This window comes from Heptranchias perlo, chromosome 16 (genome assembly GCF_035084215.1).
Source record: "Heptranchias perlo isolate sHepPer1 chromosome 16, sHepPer1.hap1, whole genome shotgun sequence".
Taxonomy (NCBI): domain Eukaryota; kingdom Metazoa; phylum Chordata; class Chondrichthyes; order Hexanchiformes; family Hexanchidae; genus Heptranchias; species Heptranchias perlo.
In genome coordinates, this window is record NC_090340.1 from 20,466,428 (window position 1) to 20,490,188 (window position 23,761).

Consider the following 23,761-nt stretch of genomic DNA (forward strand, 5'->3'; position numbering starts at 1 on the left):
GTGCGATAAGGTCCTGGTCCTGATCACAGCTTGTTAACCACATCTGTCGATGTTTGTGGAAACAAAATTTTTATGGAAAAATAAAGGAATCAGGCATTTAAACAGCGTGAAATTGGCTGATCCTGGACAGTCTGTGATGCTGGACAATCATCCCTCCTTGCTCTAATATGGGAGAACAGTAAGGGCCATATATTCCCAGGAGCACTTTTTGTTATTGTTGCTTAAGTATTTTCTTTTCTTCTGTGCTTCAGGTCTGCCACGTATTCCATTCCCTGGCCAAGCAGCAAACTGCTCCCAAATCACAGTGTACGTAACGAGGGCTAGCCTCCATTTTCTTACAGCAGTACTCAGTGCAGTGAAAAAAATCGGATAAAGGTACATAATGTAAAGGGTGCTCAACCTGTGATGGTAGTACTCTCCTTACAATGGTACATAATGTAAAGGGTGCTCGACCTGTGATGGTAATACTCTCCTTACAATGGTACATAATGTAAAGGGTGCTCGACCTGTGATGGTAATACTCTCCTTACAATGGTACATAATGTAAAGGGTGCTCGACCTGTGATGGTAATACTCTCCTTACAATGGTACATAATGTAAAGGGTGCTCGACCTGTTATGGTAATACTCTCCTTACAATGGTACATAATGGAAAGGGTGCTCGACCTGTGATGGTAATACTCTCCTTACAATGGTACATAATGGAAAGGGTGCTCGACCTGTGATGGTAATACTCTCCTTACAATGGTACATAATGGAAAGGGTGCTCGACCTGTGATGGTAATACTCTCCTTACAATGGTACATAATGTAAAGGGTACTCGATCTGTGATGGTAATACTCTCCTTACAATGGTACATAATGGAAAGGGTGCTCGACCTGCGATGGTAATACTCTCCTTACAATGGTACATAACGTAAAGGGTGCTCGACCTGTGATGGTAATACTCATCTTACAATGGTACATAATGTAAAGGGTACTCGATCTGTGATGGTAATACTCTCCTTACAATGGTACATAATGGAAAGGGTGCTCGACCTGTGATGGTAATACTCTCCTTACAATGGTACATAACGTAAAGGGTACTCGATCTGTGATGGTAATACTCTCCTTACAATGGTACATAACGTAAAGGGTACTCGATCTGTGATGGTAATACTCTCCTTACAATGGTACATAACGTAAAGGGTGCTCACCTTATATTCACCTTACAACAGTACATAGTTATATAAACAAACATAGCTCTCCAGCATAACTAGAATATGAAGATTATTCAGGGGTCATCAGTCATCTTTTGCTTGGCAATTTTGAGGGTGACACCAAATTGGGGAGTGTAGTTAACACTGAGGAAGACTGTGACAAATTCCAAGAAGACATTAATAAACTTGCAGAATGCACATGTAATTGGCAAATTAATTTCAATATAGATAAGTGTGAGGTGGTGTATTCTGATAGGAAGAGTAAGGAGGCCACATACTGCTTGGATAATAAAAGTCTAAATGGGGTAGAGAAATGAGCAAAGGGAACCAAGGGTACGGATACACAAATCACTAAATGTAGTGACACAGGTTAATAAGGCCATAAAAAAAATCAAACCAAACACTGGGGTTCATTTCTTGAGGGATAGAATTGAAAAGCAGAGAAGTTATGTTAAACTTATATAGAACCTTGGTAAGACCACACTTGGAGTCATGTGAACAGTTCTGGTCTCCCTATTTTAGGAAGGATATAGAGGCACCAGAGAAAGTGCAAAAAAGATTCACAAGGATTATACCAGAACTGATATCAGGAAAGGCTGAATAGGCTGGGACTCTTCTCTCTAGAAAAGAGAAGGCTGAGGGGTGACCTGATAGAGGTCTTTAAGATAATGAAAGGGTTTGATAGGGTAGACGTAGAGAAAATGTTTCCACTTGTGGGGGAGTCTAAAACTAGAGGTCATAAATATAAGATAGTCACTAATAAATCCATTAGGTAATTCAGGAGAAACTTCTTTACCCAAAGAGTGGTAAGAATGTGGAACGCACTACCGCAAGGAGTAATTGTGGCGAATAGCATGATGTATTTAAGGGGATGCTAGATAAACACATGAGGGAGAAAGGAATAGAAGGGTATGCTGATAGGGTTAGATGAAGAGGGGTGGAAGGAGGCTCATGTGGAGCACAAACACCGGCATAGACCAGTTGGGCCGAATGGCCTGTTTCTGTGCTGTAGACTCTATGTAACTATGTAACTCTATGAAAATATCTCTGCCTTGTTGCTAAAATGTAGGTCATCTGTCGACTTTGCTCCAACTGCTCTATTGCACTATTTCTCACTCATGAGTGTTTAATTTGAACAAATTGTGCAATCGTCCCACACTGCAGGCTGACTCTGTTGGAAAGGACTGAGGAGTGATCTATGGACCTGGCTCTGGGGCAGAGAGGAAGTGAGGGGGAAGTACATGTGACTCATGCCCCTACAATTCCAGAATACACACGGTCAATGCAGGACCAGGACGTGGCTCTGTGGTAGGGAGGTTCAGTTCCTCCAAGACACCGAACCTCCAATCTCAGCCTCATCATTATGGGGAGGTGCCAAATTTAGGCCAGACATTGCCCTTCAGGGAGGGACATGGGGAACATTGGAGGGAATGTTGTCCTAAGGATGCTATTCCACACCGTTTAAGGTTGATTTAAAGGGGCATGGGAAGAGCACTTGAAGCAGGTCAACTGACTTCCCGTTCAACTGCAGCAGATGTGTGTAGATCTGGGGAGAAGAACATAGGGGCCTTCACCGCAACAAAAAGGAGGGATACTGTTTCAGCTCTAGCATCCTGTTTTAACGTCGCTGGAGGATAAACTAAATTCAGGATCAAAAAACCGAAGGTAGGTTATTTTTCTTCAATTAGTGTTTATTCTAATTTTTTTTAACTAAAAATCTCTCATTAGAGAAGACAACTTGGGAACATAGAATCATAGCATCTTACAGCACAGAAGAAGGCCATTCGGCCCATCCTGCCTGTGCCGGATGTTTGTAAGAGCTATCCAATTAATCTTACTCCCCTGTTCTATCCCCATAGCCCTGCAAATTTTTCCTTTTCAAGTATTTATCCAACTCCCTTTTTGAAAGTTACTATTGAATCTGCTTCCACCACCCTTTCAGGCCGTGCATTCCAGATCATTACAACTCATTGTGTAAAAAAAATTCTCCTTATCTTCCCCCGGTTCTGTTGCCAATTACCTTAAATCTGTGTCCTCTGGTTATCAACCCTCTTGTTAGTGGAAACAGTTTCTCCCTATCTACCCTTCATGATTTTGAACACCTCTATTAAATCTCCCCTTAACCTTCTCTGCTCTAAGAACAACCTCAGCTTCTCCAGTCTCTCCACATAACTGAATTCCCTCATCCCTGGTACCATTCTAGTAAATCTCCTCTGCACCCTCTTCAAGGCTTTGACATCCTTCCTAACGTACGGTGCCCTGAATTGGACACAATGGGGGTTAAATTCGATAACCCCCGAATCCGGGCGAGGGAGTTGCGGTGCGCGATTAACCCAGGCCTGGTCGTTCCGATGCAGGCAGCACGTGAGATATGTGCTGCCTGCTCACTTACCTGATTCCAGCGCGAGCAGCCAGGCCTAGCTGCGTTGTTCAGAGATTTCTCACCAGCATGGGGGCCCGATACCGCGTGAGTGGCTCGCGCATCTTAAAGGCAGCCTGCACCTCTTATTTGCTAAAAATAAGATACGGGTCCGCACGGAGTCTGAACGGAGATCAGACATCGCACACATAAAACACAGATGCAGGTCCCATCCCTACGTTTACAAACTGTTGAGTTACATTAAAACATTGAATAAAGGTTGCGCACTACTAAATCCCACATCCTCCAATCTGCACGCCAGACCTCACCAATCTGCCGATCTGAGTTTGTACCAGGCCTGCGAGAGTGCATGCACCAAGGTTCTCTGCTGATGCACTCGAGGCCTTGGTGCAAGAGGTGGACAGAGGAGGGGCATCCTATATTCGCAGGGGGCAAGAGACCCTCCAGACATATGCTCCTGAGGCAGTGGGAGACAGGAGGGGACGAAGTCAATGCCAGGTGCATGTCACCACGAACATGGACGCAGTGCAGGAAGAAGTTCAATGCTTTGACACGAGTAGTCAAGGTGAGTGAGGTCAACTGTCAAGTGGTGTCTCCTGCCAACTGCACCACTGGCCACATCCACTGCTCCTCGCACTACACCCCCCATCACCCACATACCAACAAACTCTTTCCATCGGTACTCAACTCTTCCAATCAGATGCTTCCTCTTACCCTCACACATTACCACAGTTGCAAGCTGCACACCCACAACTCACAGGCCACACACACTGGCAGCTATTCAACCGTGAGAGGAACATCACTCAAACATCCTGCAGGACACTCACCAACACATGCTTTCTTGCAGGAGAAGGTGGCGCATAACAGAAGGCAGCAAGTGGCAGTGGCATTTAGCCCCTCAAGCCTGTTCCGCAATTCAATGAGATCATGGTTGACCTGTGACCTAACTCCATATCCCCGCCTTAGCTCCATATCCCTTAATACCTTTGCTTAACAAAAATCTATCAATCTCAGATTTAAAATCAACAATTGAGCTAGCATCAACTGCTGTTTGCGGAAGAGCATTCCAAATTTCTACCACCCTTTGCGTGTAGAAGTGTTTCCTAACTTCACTCCTGCAAGTCCAGCTCTAATTTTTAGGCTATGTCCCCTAGTCCTGGTATTCAAGTATGGGAGACCTCCAAAAACAGGTACAAATGCATCAGCAGCCAGAAACAATAATCCAGCAACTAACCTGTCAATTCTGCATGGACCCTTTAAATAGCGCTGGTGATGGTGGGGATCCTCCAGGCTGTCTACAACATGTTCAGCTATTTGTGGTTAAGACAGTGCGTTGGCTGGAGCGTTGAGTGACAAAATGGTGTCTATCCCTTTAAATTAGCATTGCACACTGACCTACCGTATATTCTCCTTACTTTACATGGTATCGGCGTTCATTATCTGCGTGTGCGCAAACGCCTTTACCAAGATGGCGTCCGGCGCACGTCACGCTAGAAGCGTGCGCATGCATTCCAGATGCCATTTTGGGTCCTCAGGAGGCCACGTAGCAACGCAGCCGAATTTATAGCCCAATATTCCAGCTGTCTGTAAAAGAAGTCCTACTATTTTAGTTCAATACATTGAATGGATAACCTCTACATTGTTCAGACTGGTACAGACATGTAGTGATCGAACAGAGGGAAACTTATGCTACTCTGGAGCCATCGTTCTTAATCTAAAGCCGTGAAATGGCTAAAAACATTTACTTAAAACATCATTTGATTCACTGTGAGGAAGAAGACCTCCTATTTTCGTTCAATACATCGAATGGATAACCTCTGCATTGTTCAGACTGGTGCAGACATTAATCATGTTCTCACAATGCAATCTTGAATTGTCAGTCAGTACCAGACAGATCCTGTCAGCTGATATGAGGCAACACTGATGATGCTCTCGGAGAAGGCCCGCAGCCCACAATTCCCAGATGCAGGCAGGCAGTGTAGAGGTTGATAGGGGTGACGTTGAGACTGTGGGATATTTTCGAGATAAACACATTTTAGCATTTGACTATGCCAGAGTTTATGCATAAAAAAACACACACAGTATGTATTTACGCATTAAAGCCTTTCAAGCTTTGAAGCCTCACAGTGCAAGCTTCCATGCCTGTTAACTGTGCCCTTGACAGTGACATTTTTTAAAAAGAAGTAACAATTTAATGATTTCACAGAATTTTTAAAAATGTGGCCAACCAAAGTGTTGGCCTTAATCCCAATGGTTGGCGATAAATTGCTTTCTGCTCCCTAATGGGTCATTATCTTAGCTGTAATGTCCTGAAAGCCAGTTTGAATACTTAGGAGGAATTTATCTCATTACAACTGCATTACAGGAACTGGTCTGTTCTTGGCAAAGTGGTATCGAACCAAATTGCTAGTAATGAGTTCTAACAGTCCAGTTTAACAAAGAGTACGGTCGTAATACTCCATCTGTTTCCTGGAATAGCAAAACTGGGGCATTGTTTACACCTGTGTAAAACAGCACAGGGATCACAAATGATGACCATAATACCTTTCAGTGTTGCTACTGCAATTCTAGGGAGAACAAACCTATCTGAAAGAGATAATGGCCCCATTTCTACAGAATAGAATGTAGATTCTACAGAATCTCTCGAAAATAGCCCAACACAAGGAAATTATTCAACTACATACAGTACTGCTAAGACCACATAAATATTGGCCATCGACCTGAAAGGTTAACTCTATTTCTCTCTCCACAGATGCTGCCTGACCTGCTGAGTGTTTCCAGCATCTTCTGTTTTTATTCTATACCATATCTTGCTTGTGTTCTTTGTGCTTTGGACTTATTTATGTTCAGTACAAGTGATACTTTTGTATGGTTTTGACAGGCATTCTATTTATTTTTATTTTTTTTAACCTTTTATTTTTTTCAGGATGTTGAGATCATTTTGGCCGACTTGGACAGGGACAGACGTACAGTCACTGTCAATGATTTTGATTGGTAAGTGTGCAGAATGGTTTAAGTGGTACCTGTGCGAATTTAACAAGCCAAGTCGTACATAGAAGTTGCAACACGGACACAGGCCATTCGGCCCAATCAGTCCATGCCATTGTTTACTTAGTGGCATAGTCCACAGGTGCTATGGAAAGATTGGTAGAGTTTGTGACTGTCACTCCCTGTATGGCAATTCCAAATGTCATCAATTCATTGAGGGCTGATGTTGAAGAGCCCAGGCTGAAAGGAAGCCTGGACCACTCCTAGGGATAGATCTTGTCTTTGTGGTATATGGTGTAAAACAGCTGATAGCGATTCGACAGCTTCTTTTGCATCTCTCCCGGTTTTTATTTCCATCGAAGTCGATGGGAGATGTAGAATGGGCTGCTGATTTGCTTTCACCCGTTTTACATTATCGCACAGTCAAGATGTACCCCCCTTGTGTCCACATGTGGAACAGCACTTTTCGAGGAATTCCAGGAGCACATGCCTGCCTTCTCTGTCAGGACGTAGTATCGGATGAGTTGCTCTTAAGACAATCGGAAGAAAAATTAAATAAATAAAACTTGCAGAGAAAAGTTTACACGTATGGTGTAATTCATATATAGTTTATTTTTTTGTTCTCTAGATTTAGTTATGGTGGGGGAGGGCTTGTAGTAAGGAACAACAATTTAAAAGTAAATAGCAAAATACTGCAGACCCTCGGAACCAGAAGGGAAAACAGAAAATGCTGGAAACACTTAGCAGGTCGGGCAGCATCAGGAAAGTAGGGTTAATGTTTCAGGTTGATAGCCTTTCGTTTGAACTCTGGTTCTGAAAGGTCATCGACCCGAACTGTTAACCCTACCTTCCTCTCCTCACAGATGCTGTCAGACTTGCTGAGTGTTTCCAGCATTTTCTGTTTTTACAACAGTTTAAAAGTGTTACTGTACTCAGGGCCTTAGCTCAGCTTGACTAAAATGGTGTCTGAATCTAGTTTCACAATGATGCTGGTTTTGAAGTGTGAACTTTATAAAGAGGATCCTGTACGGGGGTTGTATCTTCAAGTGCTCTCAAAAACAGAGCTTGGAAAGATGGTTGAACATTTCACCAGAACTCAGGTCTTGCAAGAATTGTGCCCTCAGCCTGTATTCCACTTACCTGTGTTGTAATTAGAAGGGTTAGATTGGAAACCGTAGAATAGTGGGGTTGAAACTTAGCACAAAAAGCAAAGTGGTTGAGCAGAGCTGAGCTTTTCCTCTTCCCCCTCACATATAAATCTAGGTTATTGTAACATCAACTAATTAGAATCTCCCCGATAGTTTGGGAACCCAACTAAAATAGATATGAGGGTCTCCATATCTGGCAGACTATTTAATAATACAGGCACTAAATAATATTCATTGGAGGGAATTTAATTACAAGATTTGTATTCTCCTACTTTGTCATGTTCAGATTTTTATACCTACAATTTCTTGATGGTATTAGATGCTTCATGGAGATAAGTTGAAAACTCTGCACTTACCATTCAAAAATATATGGCCGAATATGATTTTCGAAATTTAGCTGCATTTGTTTCAATTAATAGTTTTAATTAAATAGTCTTGATTTTAAAATTCTCATCCTCATGTTCAAATCCCTCCATGGCCTCTCCCCTCCCTATCTCTGCAACGTTCCTCCAACTCTGGCCTCTTCTCCATGCCCCACTTCCTTCACCCCACCATTGGCAACTGTGCCTTATAGCCATCTAGGCCCTAAGCTCTGGAATTCCCTCCCCAAATCTCTTCGCTGCTCCACCTCTCTCTTCTCCTTTAAGACTCAGCTTAAAACCTACCTCTTTGACCAAGCTTTTGGTCATCTGTCCTAATGTCTTCTTCTTTGGCTCAGTTTCAATTTTTGTCTGATTAAGTTCCTGTGAAGTGCCTTGAGACGTTTTACTATGTTAAAGGTGCTATGTAAGTGCAAGTTGTTGTAGTTGTAATGGTTTTTGTACATCTCTATAGATTTTAAAAGGCATGCAATGTTCTTTGGTTTGCTTTAGGTTACCTCCCAAAACTCTGAAGATCATTTCCTCACAGTGTTTGCCTGAAATGCTCTTACATTCTTTGTATAAGGACCAAGAATACTGGCAAAACAAGGGGCTGAGCTCACTTTTGCAACTGGTGGACAAAGTTAGTAAAAGGGCGCAGGTTTTGTTGAAGTACGTTCAAGAAGGACAACCAAAGCGTAAAAAGGCATTGGTGTAAAATTCAACAAAACCCCAGAACTTTTGGCAACTAATAACTGGTTACTTTTATACAGTGGAGCCCATTGGATCAATATAGAAATCTCACCGGTGAAGAGGACTCATTTTTCGTTCTTGGGAAATATCCAAACAAATGCCACAGGCATAAGGAAGTTTCAGTTACAAAGGTCCTTCTCGCAGAAATGAACAAACACATGGCACTCTCTGCTCCCGGGAGGGATACTAGTTTACTTGCTTGCAGTCGGAGCAGGAAACATAGAGGTGGGTTTTGGAATCGTTCTGCAGAGCTGGACGTGGCTGAGATACCCTGACACAATAATTCCCTTGAGTGGATGAATAGGAAGATACTGTACGGAGGAGAGGGCAAAATGTGAAGATTTTCAGCAATGGAACACCCTGAACACACATGTGCTCTGACATCACTGAGTGGGGTACCAGCAGAGAAATGCCTTGTATCACAAAACTATGGCAATGTGGAAAATATTGCCTGCTGTGATAACTGTTGTTGATTATCCCTTGTTTGAACAGTAAAGATAACGTGAATTCCCACAGAATAAAAGTCTGTTGCCCATTTTCTCCCCCCCCCACCCCCCTCAGACAGTTCAGCTTCCACGATAGTCAAATACAATCATCCGTATTATTTTAATAATAGATCATCTTTTTTTTTACACAAGTTGTTTCTTTGGCACTTTTTATTTAGATCTCACTGTAAGGGAGAGTGCATTCCTGCAATAAGCTTCTGGTGTCAGCCCGATTACTTAACAATTAGACTTTGCGGCCTTTAATACTTTAAAAAAGATACAGAGAGAAAGTCTGTTTGACCTGCAACTGACCTTGACTATTGACTTCAAGAACGTAGAATGATTACAACCTTAAAGCAACACATTCACAGCAGAATAATACATTGTCCATTACAGGATATAATAAAATCAGGCAGATGATAAAACGGGCTGCCGATTCACTATCCCCCATTTTACACTACTGCCCAAAACGGATTTCTACCCCGATGCACCCGTCCTTATAAGACAGCTTAGAGTCTGACTTACTGCGAGCAGCATCATACCAATCGAAAGGTTGATCCGTGTCACGGCTGAAATATCCAGTTTGTGTGTGAAGGAGCCAGTAGTAAATTGTATGGCTCTCTGGGGATTCTGCTGATAACTCTGTTCAATATCTTGACTAGTGAGTGAGAAAATGATGTCAAATTCATCCTGCCTCCTATAATCTATCCACCAGATCCTCACGTCTGAACTGCCAAGTACAACTGATGAGTGGGGTTGGTGCTGCCCCGGCATAAAGTATCACTCGAATTGAGTGCAGCGAGGAAAATTGGGCGGGGAGGATTGCAGTCCCATAACACCCGATATTCCTCTCCATGCTCTATCTGGGTGATACTTTTTGGCCACGGAAATCTGCTCCCCAATATCCTCTGATTTATAATTATCAATGCCATAGGAGATCTGTTGGTATATTATTTAAGGGGACCAATAATGCAATGGCTGGTGGTTGATGTACTGAAATGCATTAGGCACCTACTGCCTGAAAAATCGGGAGTTGAAGCCTCTGGCACCCAGCGCACACCAACGCGGCCGGCCAGGCACTGGAAGCCCCTGCACAAGCCGTGACCATAGCTCATTGGACTTGCCTCCCCACAGCCATAAAAATTAATAATTAATTAACTGATCACTACTGCCTGAAGAGAAGACCCATATTAGAAAAAAAAGTAATGAAAAAAATATTGTCATCCTTGCATGGTGCCCCCTGAACCTTGCCCTTTGACACTTCGTTCCCCCCCCACCCCCCACATCATAAAATGCCATGTCAGCACTGCACAAGGGCCGGATAATTTTGTTTATGAATCAATTCTCTGGAATTTTGTAGCGCAGCAGTAGAGCGATGTCATCTTTCCCAGAATTCTATTCCCAAAGGGAGTGGAAGTGATGTTCCAAGTTTATTTGGGGGAAAACTTCAAACCTTTTCACGAGGCAAATGGGTGTTTCAGTGCACTGTTCGATCGAGTAATAGATTGCTGGGTTTGCTGTCCATGGAGTAAGTTCCTGATCTCAGTCCAGCTGTCAAAGGGGCGTAGGGAGAGTAGAAGACGGGAGAGGAGAGGTGCAGGATGGAGGCTGGGGAATTCTGACATAAAGAAGAGAAGGGGCTCAAACAGCACTAAGGTCATGATGGCTGCGCTTCCTTGCATGCATGGCACTAGCATGGGCCTGTGAGCAGTTTCCCCGCCCTCTCAACAATGGAAGGACTTGCACAGCCAAAGCATCGAAAGTAAAGGGAAAAGAATAGAGCAAAAGCATATATATTTGAGTGAGTATATATATGTATACTCATTTACCAGAAATAGCATGCATAGGCTGATCTATGTGAACTGTAATATGTGACCATTCAAAATGCTGAGTTTATATATAGGCATCAGCCTAGGCTGAATGGTAGCACTATCGCCTCTGAGTCAGAAGCTTGTGCATTCAAGCCCCAATCCAGAGACTACATAATCTAAGCTGACACTCCAGTGCAGTACTGAGGCAGTCGGAGGTGCTGTCTTTCGGATGAGACGTTAAACCGAGGCCCCTTCTGCCTTCTCAGTTGGACGTAAAAGATCCCGTGGCACTATTTGAAGAAGAGCAGGGGAGTTCTCCCGATATCCTGGCTGGAGTTGCCAACTCTGGTTGGGGGCATTCCTGGAGGTTCTGACCACATGACACCTATTAAGGTTGGGTCCCCTGTAGTTGAGAATCTTTGCTCGTGATTTTGTTGCTGTTGTGTGAGAAGTTTCAAGAACCAGAAAGCCCCCCGTGAGCAGGCGAAGAAGGGAAACTGAAGGTGGGGGAGCAATTTGCAGGGGGGTGGGGGGAAACCAGAGGTGGGAGCAACTTTGATTCCACCAGTAACTGATAGTAACTCACTGAAATTGCACCAATAACTAATAGTAATACTGGTAACATTCAGATCCCCCTCATAACAATAACTAATACAATTACTTATAATCTATATGTAACTGGTAGTAATAGGTATAACACCTGTAACTAGTAGTAATCATATAACCCGCCGATATTCACCCAATGACTACAGCCAGAATCCCCTGCACTGTATAAGCTGTGGTCAGGCTCCCAGTCGATGCCACTTTTAACAGGCCCGATCTCTCTGTCTCCTTGGACTCAGGTTTGGACTCTGGTTCTGTGAGAAGGTTAGAACTCTGAACTGGGAGCCTCAGTCAGAGCCGATTTGTGCTTGGACTTCACACATCAGAACCGACCAGCACAGATCAACCTGAACCAAACTGAGAGGGGGCTCAGTGTTTGGGGCACTTCTCAAGGGGCACATCGTCTTAAACCCAGCTCAGCACCAACATTTCTAAACCACCCCCTGAGCTTGGACTCGATAAAGGGAAGTTTCCAAAGAATGTTAGCAATTACGGCACACGTGGAGGCCATTCGACCCCCGATGCTGGCGCTCTCTCCTGTAACCCCATTCACCCCCAAAACTCTTTTAATATACCTCCTTTTCAAATATTTATCTCATTCCCTTTAAAATAATGTTCTAATCTCTAGCTCAATAGTCATTTGTGGCGAAGCATCCCATGGACTAATTACCCTCATTTCAAGAACTTCCTTTCTCCTTTCTCCCTGGGCTCTTCCAGTGAGAATCCTCGGTCTCCGTTCCCGAGTTCCCCGTTCACCCACCATTGGAAACAGTAAGGTCCCCAGGTTTCACTCACCCCTTTACTGGCTGCTCCTCTCTCAGGGCCGATCCCACTCACCATGTTGCTGCTGCTCTCAACTCTGCTGAAAATTTTGGTCCCCGCCCCCACCTCATTCCCCGTCACCCTTTCTCCTCTTTGACCCCCAGTTCCCAATCTCCCTCTCTCCCCCCGAGCCCACATCCCCCATTCCGCAGTCTCCTTCTTTCCACAAAACCACAATCCCAGTCTCCCTCTCACTCCATCCCCGAACCCTTTCCCCAATCTTCCTCTCTCCCTGACCCCCATTCCCTCAGTCTCCCTCTCCCCAATCCCCTCAGTCTCTCCCTCTCTCCCCCTCTCCCAAATCCCCTTGGACTTCCTCTCAGTATTCCTCTCTCCTCCCCAATCTCCTCGGTCTCTCTCTCCCCCCAATCCCCCTCTCTCCACCCCCCTCAGTCTCCCTCTCTCCTCCCCAATCCCCTCAGTCTCTTTCTCTCCTCCCCAATCCCCTCAGTCTCCCTCTCTCCTCCCCAATCCCCTCAGTCTCCCTCTCTCCTCCCCAATCCCCTCAGTCTCCCTCTCTCCTCCCCAATCCCCTCAGTCTCTTTCTCTCCTCCCCAATCCCCTCAGTCTCCCTCTCTCCTCCCCAATCCCCTCAGTCTCCCTCTCTCCTCCCCAATCCCCTCAGTCTCCCTCTCTCCTCCCCAATCCCCTCAGTCTCCCTCTCTCCTCCCCAATCCGCTCAGTTTCCCTCTCCTCCAATCCCCTCAGTCTCACACTTCCCCCCAATTCCCTCAGTCTGCCGCTCTCCTCCAATCCCTTCAACTCACTCTCTTCCAATCCTCTGTCTCCCTCTCTCCCCCCAATCCCCTCAGTCTCCCTCTCTCCCCCAACACCCTCAGTCTCCTCCTCCCCCAATCCCCTCACTCTCCCTCTCTCCTCCCCAATCCCCTCACTCTCCCTCTCTCCTCCCCAATCCCCTCGGTCTCTCTCTCCTCCCCAATCCCCTCAGTGTCTCTCTCCTCCCCAATCCCCTCAGTGTCTCTCTCCTCCCCAATCCCCTCAGTCTCTCTCTCCTCCCCAATCCCCTCAATCTCCCTCGACCCCCATCCCCTCAGTCTCCCTCTCCCCAATCCCCTCAGTCTCCCTCTCTCCCCCAATCCCCTCAGTCTCCCTCTCTCCCCTAATCCCCTCAGTCTCCCCCTTCCCCAATCCCATCACTCTCCCTCTCTCCCCCAATCCCTTCAGTCTCCCTCTCTCCCCCCAATCCCCTCAGTCTTGCACTCCCCTCCATTCCCTCAGTCTCCCTCTCCCTAATCCCCTCTCTCCATCTCTCTCTCTTTCCCAAATCCCCTCTGTTTTCCTCTCTACCCCCATTCATCTCAGTATTCCTCTCTCCTCCCCAATCTCCTCGGTCTCTCTCTCCCCCCAATCCCCCTCTCTCCACCCCCCTCAGTCTCCCTCTCTCCTCCCCAATCCCCTCAGTCTCTTTCTCTCCTCCCCAATCCCCTCAGTCTCCCTCTCTCCTCCCCAATCCCCTCAGTCTCCCTCTCTCCTCCCCAATCCCCTCAGTCTCCCTCTCTCCTCCCCAATCCCCTCAGTCTCCCTCTCTCCTCCCCAATCCGCTCAGTTTCCCTCTCCTCCAATCCCCTCAGTCTCACACTTCCCCCCAATTCCCTCAGTCTCCCTCTCTCCCCCAATCCCCTCAGTCTGCCGCTCTCCTCCAATCCCTTCAACTCACTCTCTTCCAATCCTCTGTCTCCCTCTCTCCCCCCAATCCCCTCAGTCTCCCTCTCTCCCCCAACACCCTCAGTCTCCTCCTCCCCCAATCCCCTCACTCTCCCTCTCTCCTCCCCAATCCCCTCACTCTCCCTCTCTCCTCCCCAATCCCCTCGGTCTCTCTCTCCTCCCCAATCCCCTCAGTGTCTCTCTCCTCCCCAATCCCCTCAGTGTCTCTCTCCTCCCCAATCCCCTCAGTGTCTCTCTCCTCCCCAATCCCCTCAGTCTCTCTCTCCTCCCCAATCCCCTCAGTCTCTCTCTCCTCCCCAATCCCCTCAGTCTCTCTCTCCTCCCCAATCCCCTCAATCTCCCTCGACCCCCATCCCCTCAGTCTCCCTCTCCCCAATCCCCTCAGTCTCCCTCTCTCCCCCAATCCCCTCAGTCTCCCTCTCTCCCCTAATCCCCTCAGTCTCCCCCTTCCCCAATCCCATCACTCTCCCTCTCTCCCCCAATCCCTTCAGTCTCCCTCTCTCCCCCCAATCCCCTCAGTCTTGCACTCCCCTCCATTCCCTCAGTCTCCCTCTCCCTAATCCCCTCTCTCCATCTCTCTCTCTTTCCCAAATCCCCTCTGTTTTCCTCTCTACCCCCATTCATCTCAGTATCCCTCTCTCCTCCCCAATCTCCTCGGTCTCTCTCTCTCTCCCCCCAATCCCCCTCTCCCCCCCCCCCTCAGTCTCCCTCTCTCCTCCCCAATCTCCTCGGTCTCTCTCTCTCTCCCCCAAATCCCCCTCTCCCCCCAATCCCCCTCTCCCCCCCTCAGTCTCCCTCTCTCCTCCTCAGTCTCCCTCTCTCCTCCCCAATCCCCTCAGTCTCCCTATCTCCTCCCCAATCCCCTCAGTCTCCCTCTCTCCTCCCCAATCCCTTCAGTCTCCCTCTCTCCTCCCCAATCCCTTCAGTTTCCCTCACCCCCAATCCCCTCAGTCTCACACTTCCTCCCAATTCCCTCAGTCTCCTTCAATCACCCATCCCCTCAGTCTCCCTCTCTCCCCCAATCCCTCAGTCTCCCCCTTCCCCAATCCCATTACTGTCCCACTCTCTCCCCCAATCCCATCACTCTCCCTCTCTCTCCCCCAATCCCCTCAGTCTTGCACTCCCCTCCATTCCCTCAGTCTCCCTCTCCCCAATCCCCTCGGTCTCTCCCTCTCTCCCTCTCTCCCAAATCCCCTCGGTCTTCCTCTCTACCCCCAATCCTCTCAGTATCCCTCTCTCCTCCCCAATCTCCTCGGTCTCTCTCTCTCCCCCCAATCCCCTATCCCCCCTCCTCAGTCTCCCTTTCTCCTCCCCCTCAGTCTCCCTCTCTCCTCCCCAATCCCCTCAGTCTCCCTCTCTCCTCCCCAATCCCCTCAGTTTCCCTCTCCCTCAATCCCCTCAGTCTCACACTTCCCCCCCCAATTCCCTCAGTCTCCCTCAATCACCCATCCCCTCAGTCTCCCTCTCTCCCCCAAACCCCTCAGTCTCCCTCTCTCCCCCAATCCCCTCAGCCTCCCTCTCTCCCCCAAATCCCCTCAGTCTCCCGCTCTCCCCCAAATCCCCTCAGTCTCCCGCTCTCCCCCAATCCTCTCATCTCACTCTCTCCCAATCCCCTGTCTCCTTCTCTCCCCACAATCCCCTCAGTCTCCCCCTCCCCCAATCCCATCACTCTCCCTCCTCCCCAATCCCATCACTCTCCCTCCTCCCCAATCCCCTCAGTCTCTCTCTCCTCCCCAATCCCCCCAGTCTCCCTCGACCCCCCATCCCCTCAGTCTCCCTCTCTCCTCCCCAATACCCTCATCTCTCTCTCTCCCCGACCCCCTCAATCTCCCTCTCTCCCCCAAACCCTCAGTCTCCCTCTCCCCCAATCCCCTCAGTCTCCCCTCCCCCAATCCCATCACTCTCCCTCCTCCCCAATCCCCTCAGTCTCCCCTCCCCCAATCCCATCACTCTCCCTCTCTCCCCCCAATCCCCTTAGTCTCCCTCTCTCTTCCATCTCCTCAGTCTCCCTCTCCTCCCCAATTCCCTCAGCCTCCCTCTCCCCCCCCCCCCAGTTCCCAATCTCCCTCTCTCTCCCTGAGCCCACACCCCCCATTCCACAATCTCCTCCTTTCCCTGACTCCCCATTCCTCAGTCTCCCTCTCCCCGATCCCCAGTCGCCAATCTCTGTCTCTCCCCCCGAACCCACATCCCCCATTCTGCAGTCCCAGCCAACCCCCACCGATTCCCAACTCCCCACATCAACTCCCCCTCCAGACTCCCAATGGTTCCCGGCTCTCTGGGATGGTTGGGGGGAGGGGGCGCGCGGTGTGTGAGGGAACGGTGGCGTCACTGAGTCGGAGGCTTCTCTGCGCCCGTAGCCGGTGACATCACAGAGCAGCGCCTGGGAGATCCATGCCCCATTCCGGGAGACTCCCGGGCAATCGGGGAGGATGAGAAACCCTAATCCTGGATGATATTTATCCCTCAACTAACACTTAAAACAAATTCTGGATGTAAAACTTTCATTGCTGTTTGTGAGACCTTGCTGTGCGCAAATTGGCAGTTGTGTTTGCGACATTTCAACTGTGACTACACTTCAAAAAGTACTTAATAGGCTGTAAGGGATGGTTGTGAAAGGTGCTGTATAAATTGAAAGTTCATTCTGTGTGTATATGTATATAAAATGTCATTGTCTCACTTTCCTTACATTGAGCAGCACTTTGAACTGTCGTGTATTACAGTTTGCACAGATCAGCTATTTCTGCTAAGTGAGTATTTTTATTCTCCGACACTGAACGACTTTTCTGTTCTCTGAACATATTTGGTCTGATTGGATTATTCTGGAACTGGTCTGTTTTTTTTACGGAAATATTGGATTTTTAAATAATTCTTGATGCCGGTTGCCTGGGCTCTGCTGATGCAAAGAAAAATGTAGATGACTGCCTGTCAGATTCATGTTCGCAGTCGTCATCTATCACCTTGTTCTATAAGAGGAGTAAAATATATAATATTTACTAGCTGATCTCCTGTGGCATTGCGCATGGGTAGTCTGGAGTATGCTTGTGAGATTTAGCTGCTGGGATTGAGTTGTTTAACCATGCCTACCCCTTTAAGGCCACTACTCAGAGACTCTGAGGGAAGTAGTCTCAGTAGACATGTTTGAGATTAATTAGGAGTAATTGGCAGAGGTCAGATGATCCAAGTCAGAAAAACCAGCAGGAAATGTTTGGCTTTTAAAAAAAACTTTTGATACTTTGAAATATAATTTCTGAAGGGTGATGAACATGCAGTAGATGCAACATTTTTCTATCGATAGATAATGGACAGTCCATCTGAGGTAGTGCTTTGGTGATTCAGTATCCTGTGCTATGCAACACCTGGACATAAGTTACTGGTGTTGGTTGTGCTCTCAATGGAACAATATAGAGTTGAGGCTGAACTTTTCCTCATTGGAAGGGAAGGAAGGTCAAAGAGCGAGCTCTCCTGAGTCACTCTCATACACCTTCTCAGAGGCCTGCTCAAGAGCATGATTGACAGACACCTGGGAGCATGATTCCACTTGCTATTTGATTGGAGAATTGCTTGTGGGGAACAAACTACAAATGAAGGACATGTCCTCTCTTCAAAATATATATTTTCAAAATATAGAAGGATAGCCCAATTTTAACTCAAGGAAGATATTTTTACATTCAGTCATATTTTATTACATTTGTACCCAAATAATTGATAATGTGGGATCTCAAAAGCTCCATTGTGCTTGTGCTCTTTATCACATTCTGGGTTCCGTAAACATTCCAAAACATGTTATGTTGGAATAAAACTCTTTATTTAGAACAGAATAAACTTATAAGCAAATAAGCTGACTTGTGGTTTTTCAATTACAAAAGAAACACTGTAGTCTTTGCTTCATAACTACACGTGTATCTGCTCAGGCAGTCGGCTCTGAGGGGACTGGCCTTCTAGTCAGTCACGTGTATCTGCTCAGGCAGTCGGCTCTGAGGGGACTGGCCTTCTAGTCAGTCACGTGTATCTGCTCAGGCAGTCGGCTCTGAGGGGACTGGCCTTCTAGTCAGTCACGTGTATCTGCTCAGGCAGTCGGCTCTGAGGGGACTGGCCTTCTAGTCAGTCACGTGTTGGGGCACCTCCATGTCTTCAAGAAACTTTACACTATATTGAGTCTCATTTAATTGTAAACGGATGCCTCTATTCCCATCGTTAAACACTAAACCACGTATGGTCTTTAATAAAAAAAACAATATTATATATCATAGCTGCAGGGTTCCATCAGTTCTAACTAGCCAGCATTATCATAATACATGCTCAGATATGCAAATTTCATCTGTAGAGTTTATCCGGGTGAGTTTAAATGCAGAAATTTCTTTGGATAAAAGTCACCGGAGGAAAATGCACTTCTCGATAACAGCTCCGTACCTTAATTCTCTCTTGTTGTAATTCACTCTGAATCCACAGTGTCATCCGTGAAGGGTATCAACAATAATAATGATGTTTATGGCCAGTTGGTAGATAGATTATGCATTTCTATGTTTTGATTGGTTAACCGGCAGGGACTAATCCCAGACAGACTTGCACGTCCTATAAAATTGTTTGAATTTGGAGGAGGCAGCAAGAGTATGATGTAAGAAATGATTGAGAGCTCTCTGGAAGGCAATTTTAGTTACTGTTTGATAATCCTTGTTAAAGGAGCTCCCTGCTTTCTGAAAGTCTAATCTCGAGAATCCATCATCCACAACTGAGGGATGAGGCAGAGGCCGAGCAGGCTTTAACACACGATGGAGCTGAGGGACCGGCTTTTTAAAAAGGGGAGAACTCCCTTATGGTTTCATTAGCTGTAATCCTCTATTACAGATAAGGAATTGTTCCATCGTTCCTGACCAATCAGGAGAGCATTTACCAAATGGAGCTTCCATCCCAGGACAAAAGCTGCTAGAGGCAGCCCTGTAAAAATTCAATTTTTATTAACATTCAGTTTGAAACTACAGCGCCTGATCTATCATGACTGGAGGTGAGTTTATTATTGTGATCTCTCAGTAATTGATGTGGTTTGAATAATGCATACCTATAGACAATATGGTGGCATGGCATTTCGGTCAATATACCAACATGCTTTACCATGGCATGGCAGGGCACAGTTCCTGGCTTGCAGTTGCACACTTTGTAAATTTCGAACTATGGCTAGATTACCATGGAGGCACCAGGCAGAGGCAGGTACTTCTGTGTGACAAGGAGGGAAAAAATAAGAAAACCAAGGTTGAGATCAGAGACCAGATCATCCTGAAAAACTCAGGACCAACTATAGAACTGTTTTGGTAGAGGGGCAGTGCTCTAGGTGGGAGAGTTTCTCCTTTCTGTGCAGTAAGTAACTAAGTCCTATTTGACCCTGTGCTGAGATTCGGACCCCGTATCCTCTCCGTCACAAAAACTGCCTGCTTCCACCTCCTTAATATCGCCCATCTCCGCAATTGCCTCAGCCCATCTGCTGCTGAAACTCTCATCTGATTCTGGCCTCTTAAGCATCCCCCATCCCTTCACCCCACCATTGGCAGCTGTGCCTTCACAGGCAGTTAAAGCTTCTGGTCACCCCTCATAATATCTCCTTCTTTAGCTTGGTGTTAATTTTCTTTCTTATTACGCTCCTGTGAAGCACCTTGGGACATTTTCCCACGTTAAAGGTGCTATATAGTGCAAGTTGTTGTTGTTGAAGTCAATTGCACATTTCACGAAGGGAGTCAAAGGGCATTTCATGTCAGGGTATTAACCCCCTTTCCAGGCTAAGATAAAGAAGATTAAATTCAAGTTAAGTTGCTGAATAAACAATGTACCACAATTTCAAAAATTCGGCTGTAACGTCCCTGTTGTCCATTGGTAGCCTGTGGTGAAACATATTCTGGAAATGTCCTCATATGTGTTCCCTCCAGGACATAGGCTTATAAAACAATTAAGAAAATTACCAGATTGAGTGTGCTTCTAGTTCTGTCTGTACCTTGGGTCTCCCATTGAGAGCCCCACCAGACCTAACTGTCTGTACCTTGAATCTCCCATCGAGAGTCCCACCAGACCTATCTATCTGTATTCTGGATCTCCCATTGAGAGTCCCACCAAATGTAACTGGCTGCATGCTGGGTTTCTCTCCATAAGTTCCAGTAACCCGAAATTGTATAAATTAACTGAGATTCTTCTGTGCTAACTCTAGGTGGAGACCACCATGGGGGAACATTTCCTCTCTGTGCTGGGTGTAGTGAAACCGTAAACATGTTCCTTATAAGCTACAATTTTACTACACTTAGTGTACTGGAGGAAATTTCCCCTCCCCCTGCCATGCTGGTAACACCACTAAACCCTAATGGTTCAAACATATCCGTGAACATTCATTTCACACAGTGAGGCGACTAGGGTATGTTAAAGGATTTCCTGTGAAAGTAAAAATTAAATGGGGGTGGGGGGAGCCTTGTATCCATTTAAAGAGTTTTAAGTAAAATCGGTAGATAGGTCAGCCAATCTGTATCATCGATGTGCTTCCTCACATTGTGCACTCTGCTTTGTTCCTGAGAAACTTGTAACGCAGCAGTCACTCAACACAAGGGAGTTGGCATTCCGTGTCCTTCCTGCCTTTTCCGTGACTCCGTAGTAGTGCAGCTGAGTCCCAGGTCCAACTGGGATACAAATTTTCAGGCTGTAAAGTGCAGCGCCAAGACCGCAGTTATATTGAGGCTTCCGATCTCAGACCAGTATCCGGCAGTTACAATGCACGGCCAGCAAGGTATTCTTATAGTGCAGACCTGTTATATTGCCAGTCTGACTGGCATCAAGAACGCGGTGACTGTGGAACGAGGTACATGCCCAGAGCTCCGCTCTTTCTACTGTTGTCAGCCACGGCTCAGTGAGTAGCATTCTCGCCTCTGAGTCAAGAAGGTCGTGGGTTTGAAGTCCCACTCCAGAGACTTGAGCATAAAAATATCTGACACTTTAGTGCAGTACTGAGGAGTGTGGCACTGTCGGAGGTGCTGTTTTTTGGATGAGATGTTAAACTGAGGCCCCATCTGCTCTCTCAGGTGGATGTAAAAGATCAAAATGTTCAGAATATAGGGCATGCTACCTATTAATTGCTTGACTAAATTTGTTTCCAAAGTACAATGGCTTTTCATGCAGTGTGGTTAAAAATATGAACAAAATCCAACTACCTGGGTGGACCAAGTCAGCTTAATCTAATAGAATTCTCACACTTGAAAAGGGAAGGAAAGTTGAGGAGGGACGCGAGACAGAAGGCCTCTTTGTCAGCTGGCCTATAATTCTAAACCATCCACCCTATCTCTATAACCTATTCTGCCCTATGTGCCAGCCTGCGCCTTCAACTCTGACCTCAGTTGTGATCCCCTCCCCTGCTTTACTTTCAGTGGTAGAGCCCTCAAATGTCTTAGCTTCTGCACTATGGAACTCTCTCCTGACTGCTACTTCTATACCCCTTTCAATGGCCTTCTTGAAGCCTATCTCTTCAACCTGCAGTTAAATCTCTGTGGCTCAGTTAGTAGCACTCTTACCTCTGAGTCAGAAAGTTGTGGGTTCAAGTCCTGCTCTAGTGACTTGGGAGTAAAGGCCAGGCTGACCCTTTAGTGCAGTATCTGAGGGAGTGCTGCATTGTCAGAGGTGTTATCTTTCAGATGAGATGTTAAACCAAGGCCCTGTTTGCTCTCTCAGGTGAATGTAAAAGATCCCATGGCACAATTTTGAAGAAGAGCAGGGGGGTTCTCCTCAGTGTCCTGGCCAGTATTTATCCTTCAACCAACTCCTCAAAAACAGATTATCTGGTCATTATCATCTTGCTGTGTGCAAATTAGCTGCCGCGTTTCCTACATTACAACAGTGACTACACTTCAAAAGTACTTCATTGGCTGTGAAATGCTTTGGGTCGTCCTGAGGACGTGAAAGGCGCCATATAAATACAAGTCTTTCTTTCTTACTACCTACTCTGCTTGCCTCTCTAACGTGCTTTGGGGCAATTAGGCCCCGATATTACCAGGGAGGCGGGATGGCAGTGGGGGGGGGCGACTGGGGGCGTGGGTAACCCACCCAGTGAAATCTGTCCGTTCCCCATGCAATCGCGGGTAAAGTGAAGCCACTTAACGTGGCTTCTGGGTTTCCCGTCGTCAACCTGCGCAGCGGGCGGACTGTGCACCCGCATCACAGGCTGTCAGCTGGAGGAGCCCTATTTAAAGGGGCAGTCCTCCAATGCTGCTCCTGCAGCAAAGAACCAAAAGTATAGAATGGAGCAGCCCAGGGGAAAGGCTGCTCCCAGATTTACCGATGCCTCACTCCAGGTCCTACTCGATGGGGTGAGGAGGAGGAGGGATATTTTGTACCCAGCGGACGGGAGGAAGTGGCCTGTCTCTGCCACCAAGAAGGCCTGGCTCGAGGTGGCAGAGGAGGTCACCAGCAGCAGCAACGTCTCCCGCACCTGGATCCAGTGCAGGAAGTGCTTCAATGACCTAACTAGGTCAGCCAAAGTGAGCACACTTACTGATTCTCCTACACTCCGTCTTCCACATCACTGCCCCCACCCCACAACTCCTTCTGCACTGCCAACACTACTCTATCACATCACTCCTCACACCCACTCAAAGCTCATCCTCAACTTACCTGCACTTACTCACCTCGCCAGTACTCATCCCACCACAACCACTCAACCCAATCCTCAGACAATGTCATGGCTCTGTCTCATAGTCACCCTCTGATGCATCTCTTTCACAGTCAGCCTCACGCAAACCAATGCATTCAGCGGTTGGCCATGTCACCATCCCTCACTCACGCCTCTCTACTTTCTCCCCTTATAGGAGAAGAGAGCCCAGAATGCACTGGAGAGGGCGAAGACCGGAGGGGGGCCGCAACATCTGGTCATCCTCACGGACACGGGGTAGGAGGCTCTTAAACTAAGCCGCACCCTCAAGTGCCTGTCCGTCAGGGACCCCAAGACTGCCACCCGACAAACGGCTGGCGACAGAACTTTAACATTCAGCAATCATAATAGCAAATGATGTTAACATGCCTTGCCATCTTCAGCACCTCAACATCTGTCACCATGCTTAATATTGCCTTCTGTTCTCTTACAGGGCCTTCAGCGACCGCCGTGATGGCGGAGGACGATTCCTCAGAGGACCTGCTGGCCTCTGAGGGGGCACCATCACATCTGAGCGAGCCATCCACCAGCGCAGATACACACACCTTGGTGGATCCCCGTCCTCAGTTAGTTGGAGTTGCACACGGTGAGTCACCACATACATGTGAGCACGAGCAGACACTGATGGCAGGTGCAGCTGTGGAGAGTCCGCATCTGTGGGAGTACTCCTGTCCAGGCTCTGCTCAGCTGGACACAGATGCTGAACCCTGGGGGCCATCCTTTAAAAGGAGAATGATCGAGGGGCAGCAGCACACTTGTGAGGTGCTGGAACAGGTGCCACGGGTACTCTCCACAATCTCACAGAGGGTGGAGGAGTCCAACTCCTGCATGAGTGGAATGGTGGCACAGGTACAGGAG

The 23,761-nt window shown here is 47.1% G+C and overlaps 1 protein-coding gene across 1 annotated transcript in view; it reads left to right on the top strand.

Moving 5' to 3' along the window:
• Positions 1-9,348, top strand: part of LOC137333277 (Golgi-associated kinase 1A-like) — a 38,989-nt gene extending 29,641 nt beyond the window's left edge. The window contains exons 4-5 of the mRNA XM_067997440.1: positions 6,504-6,571; positions 8,586-9,348. Of these exons, the coding sequence (XP_067853541.1) occupies positions 6,504-6,571; positions 8,586-8,790 (273 nt within the window). The 3' untranslated portion in view covers positions 8,791-9,348. The remainder of the gene's footprint in view (positions 1-6,503; positions 6,572-8,585) is intronic.
• Positions 9,349-23,761: the final 14,413 nt, after the last annotated feature.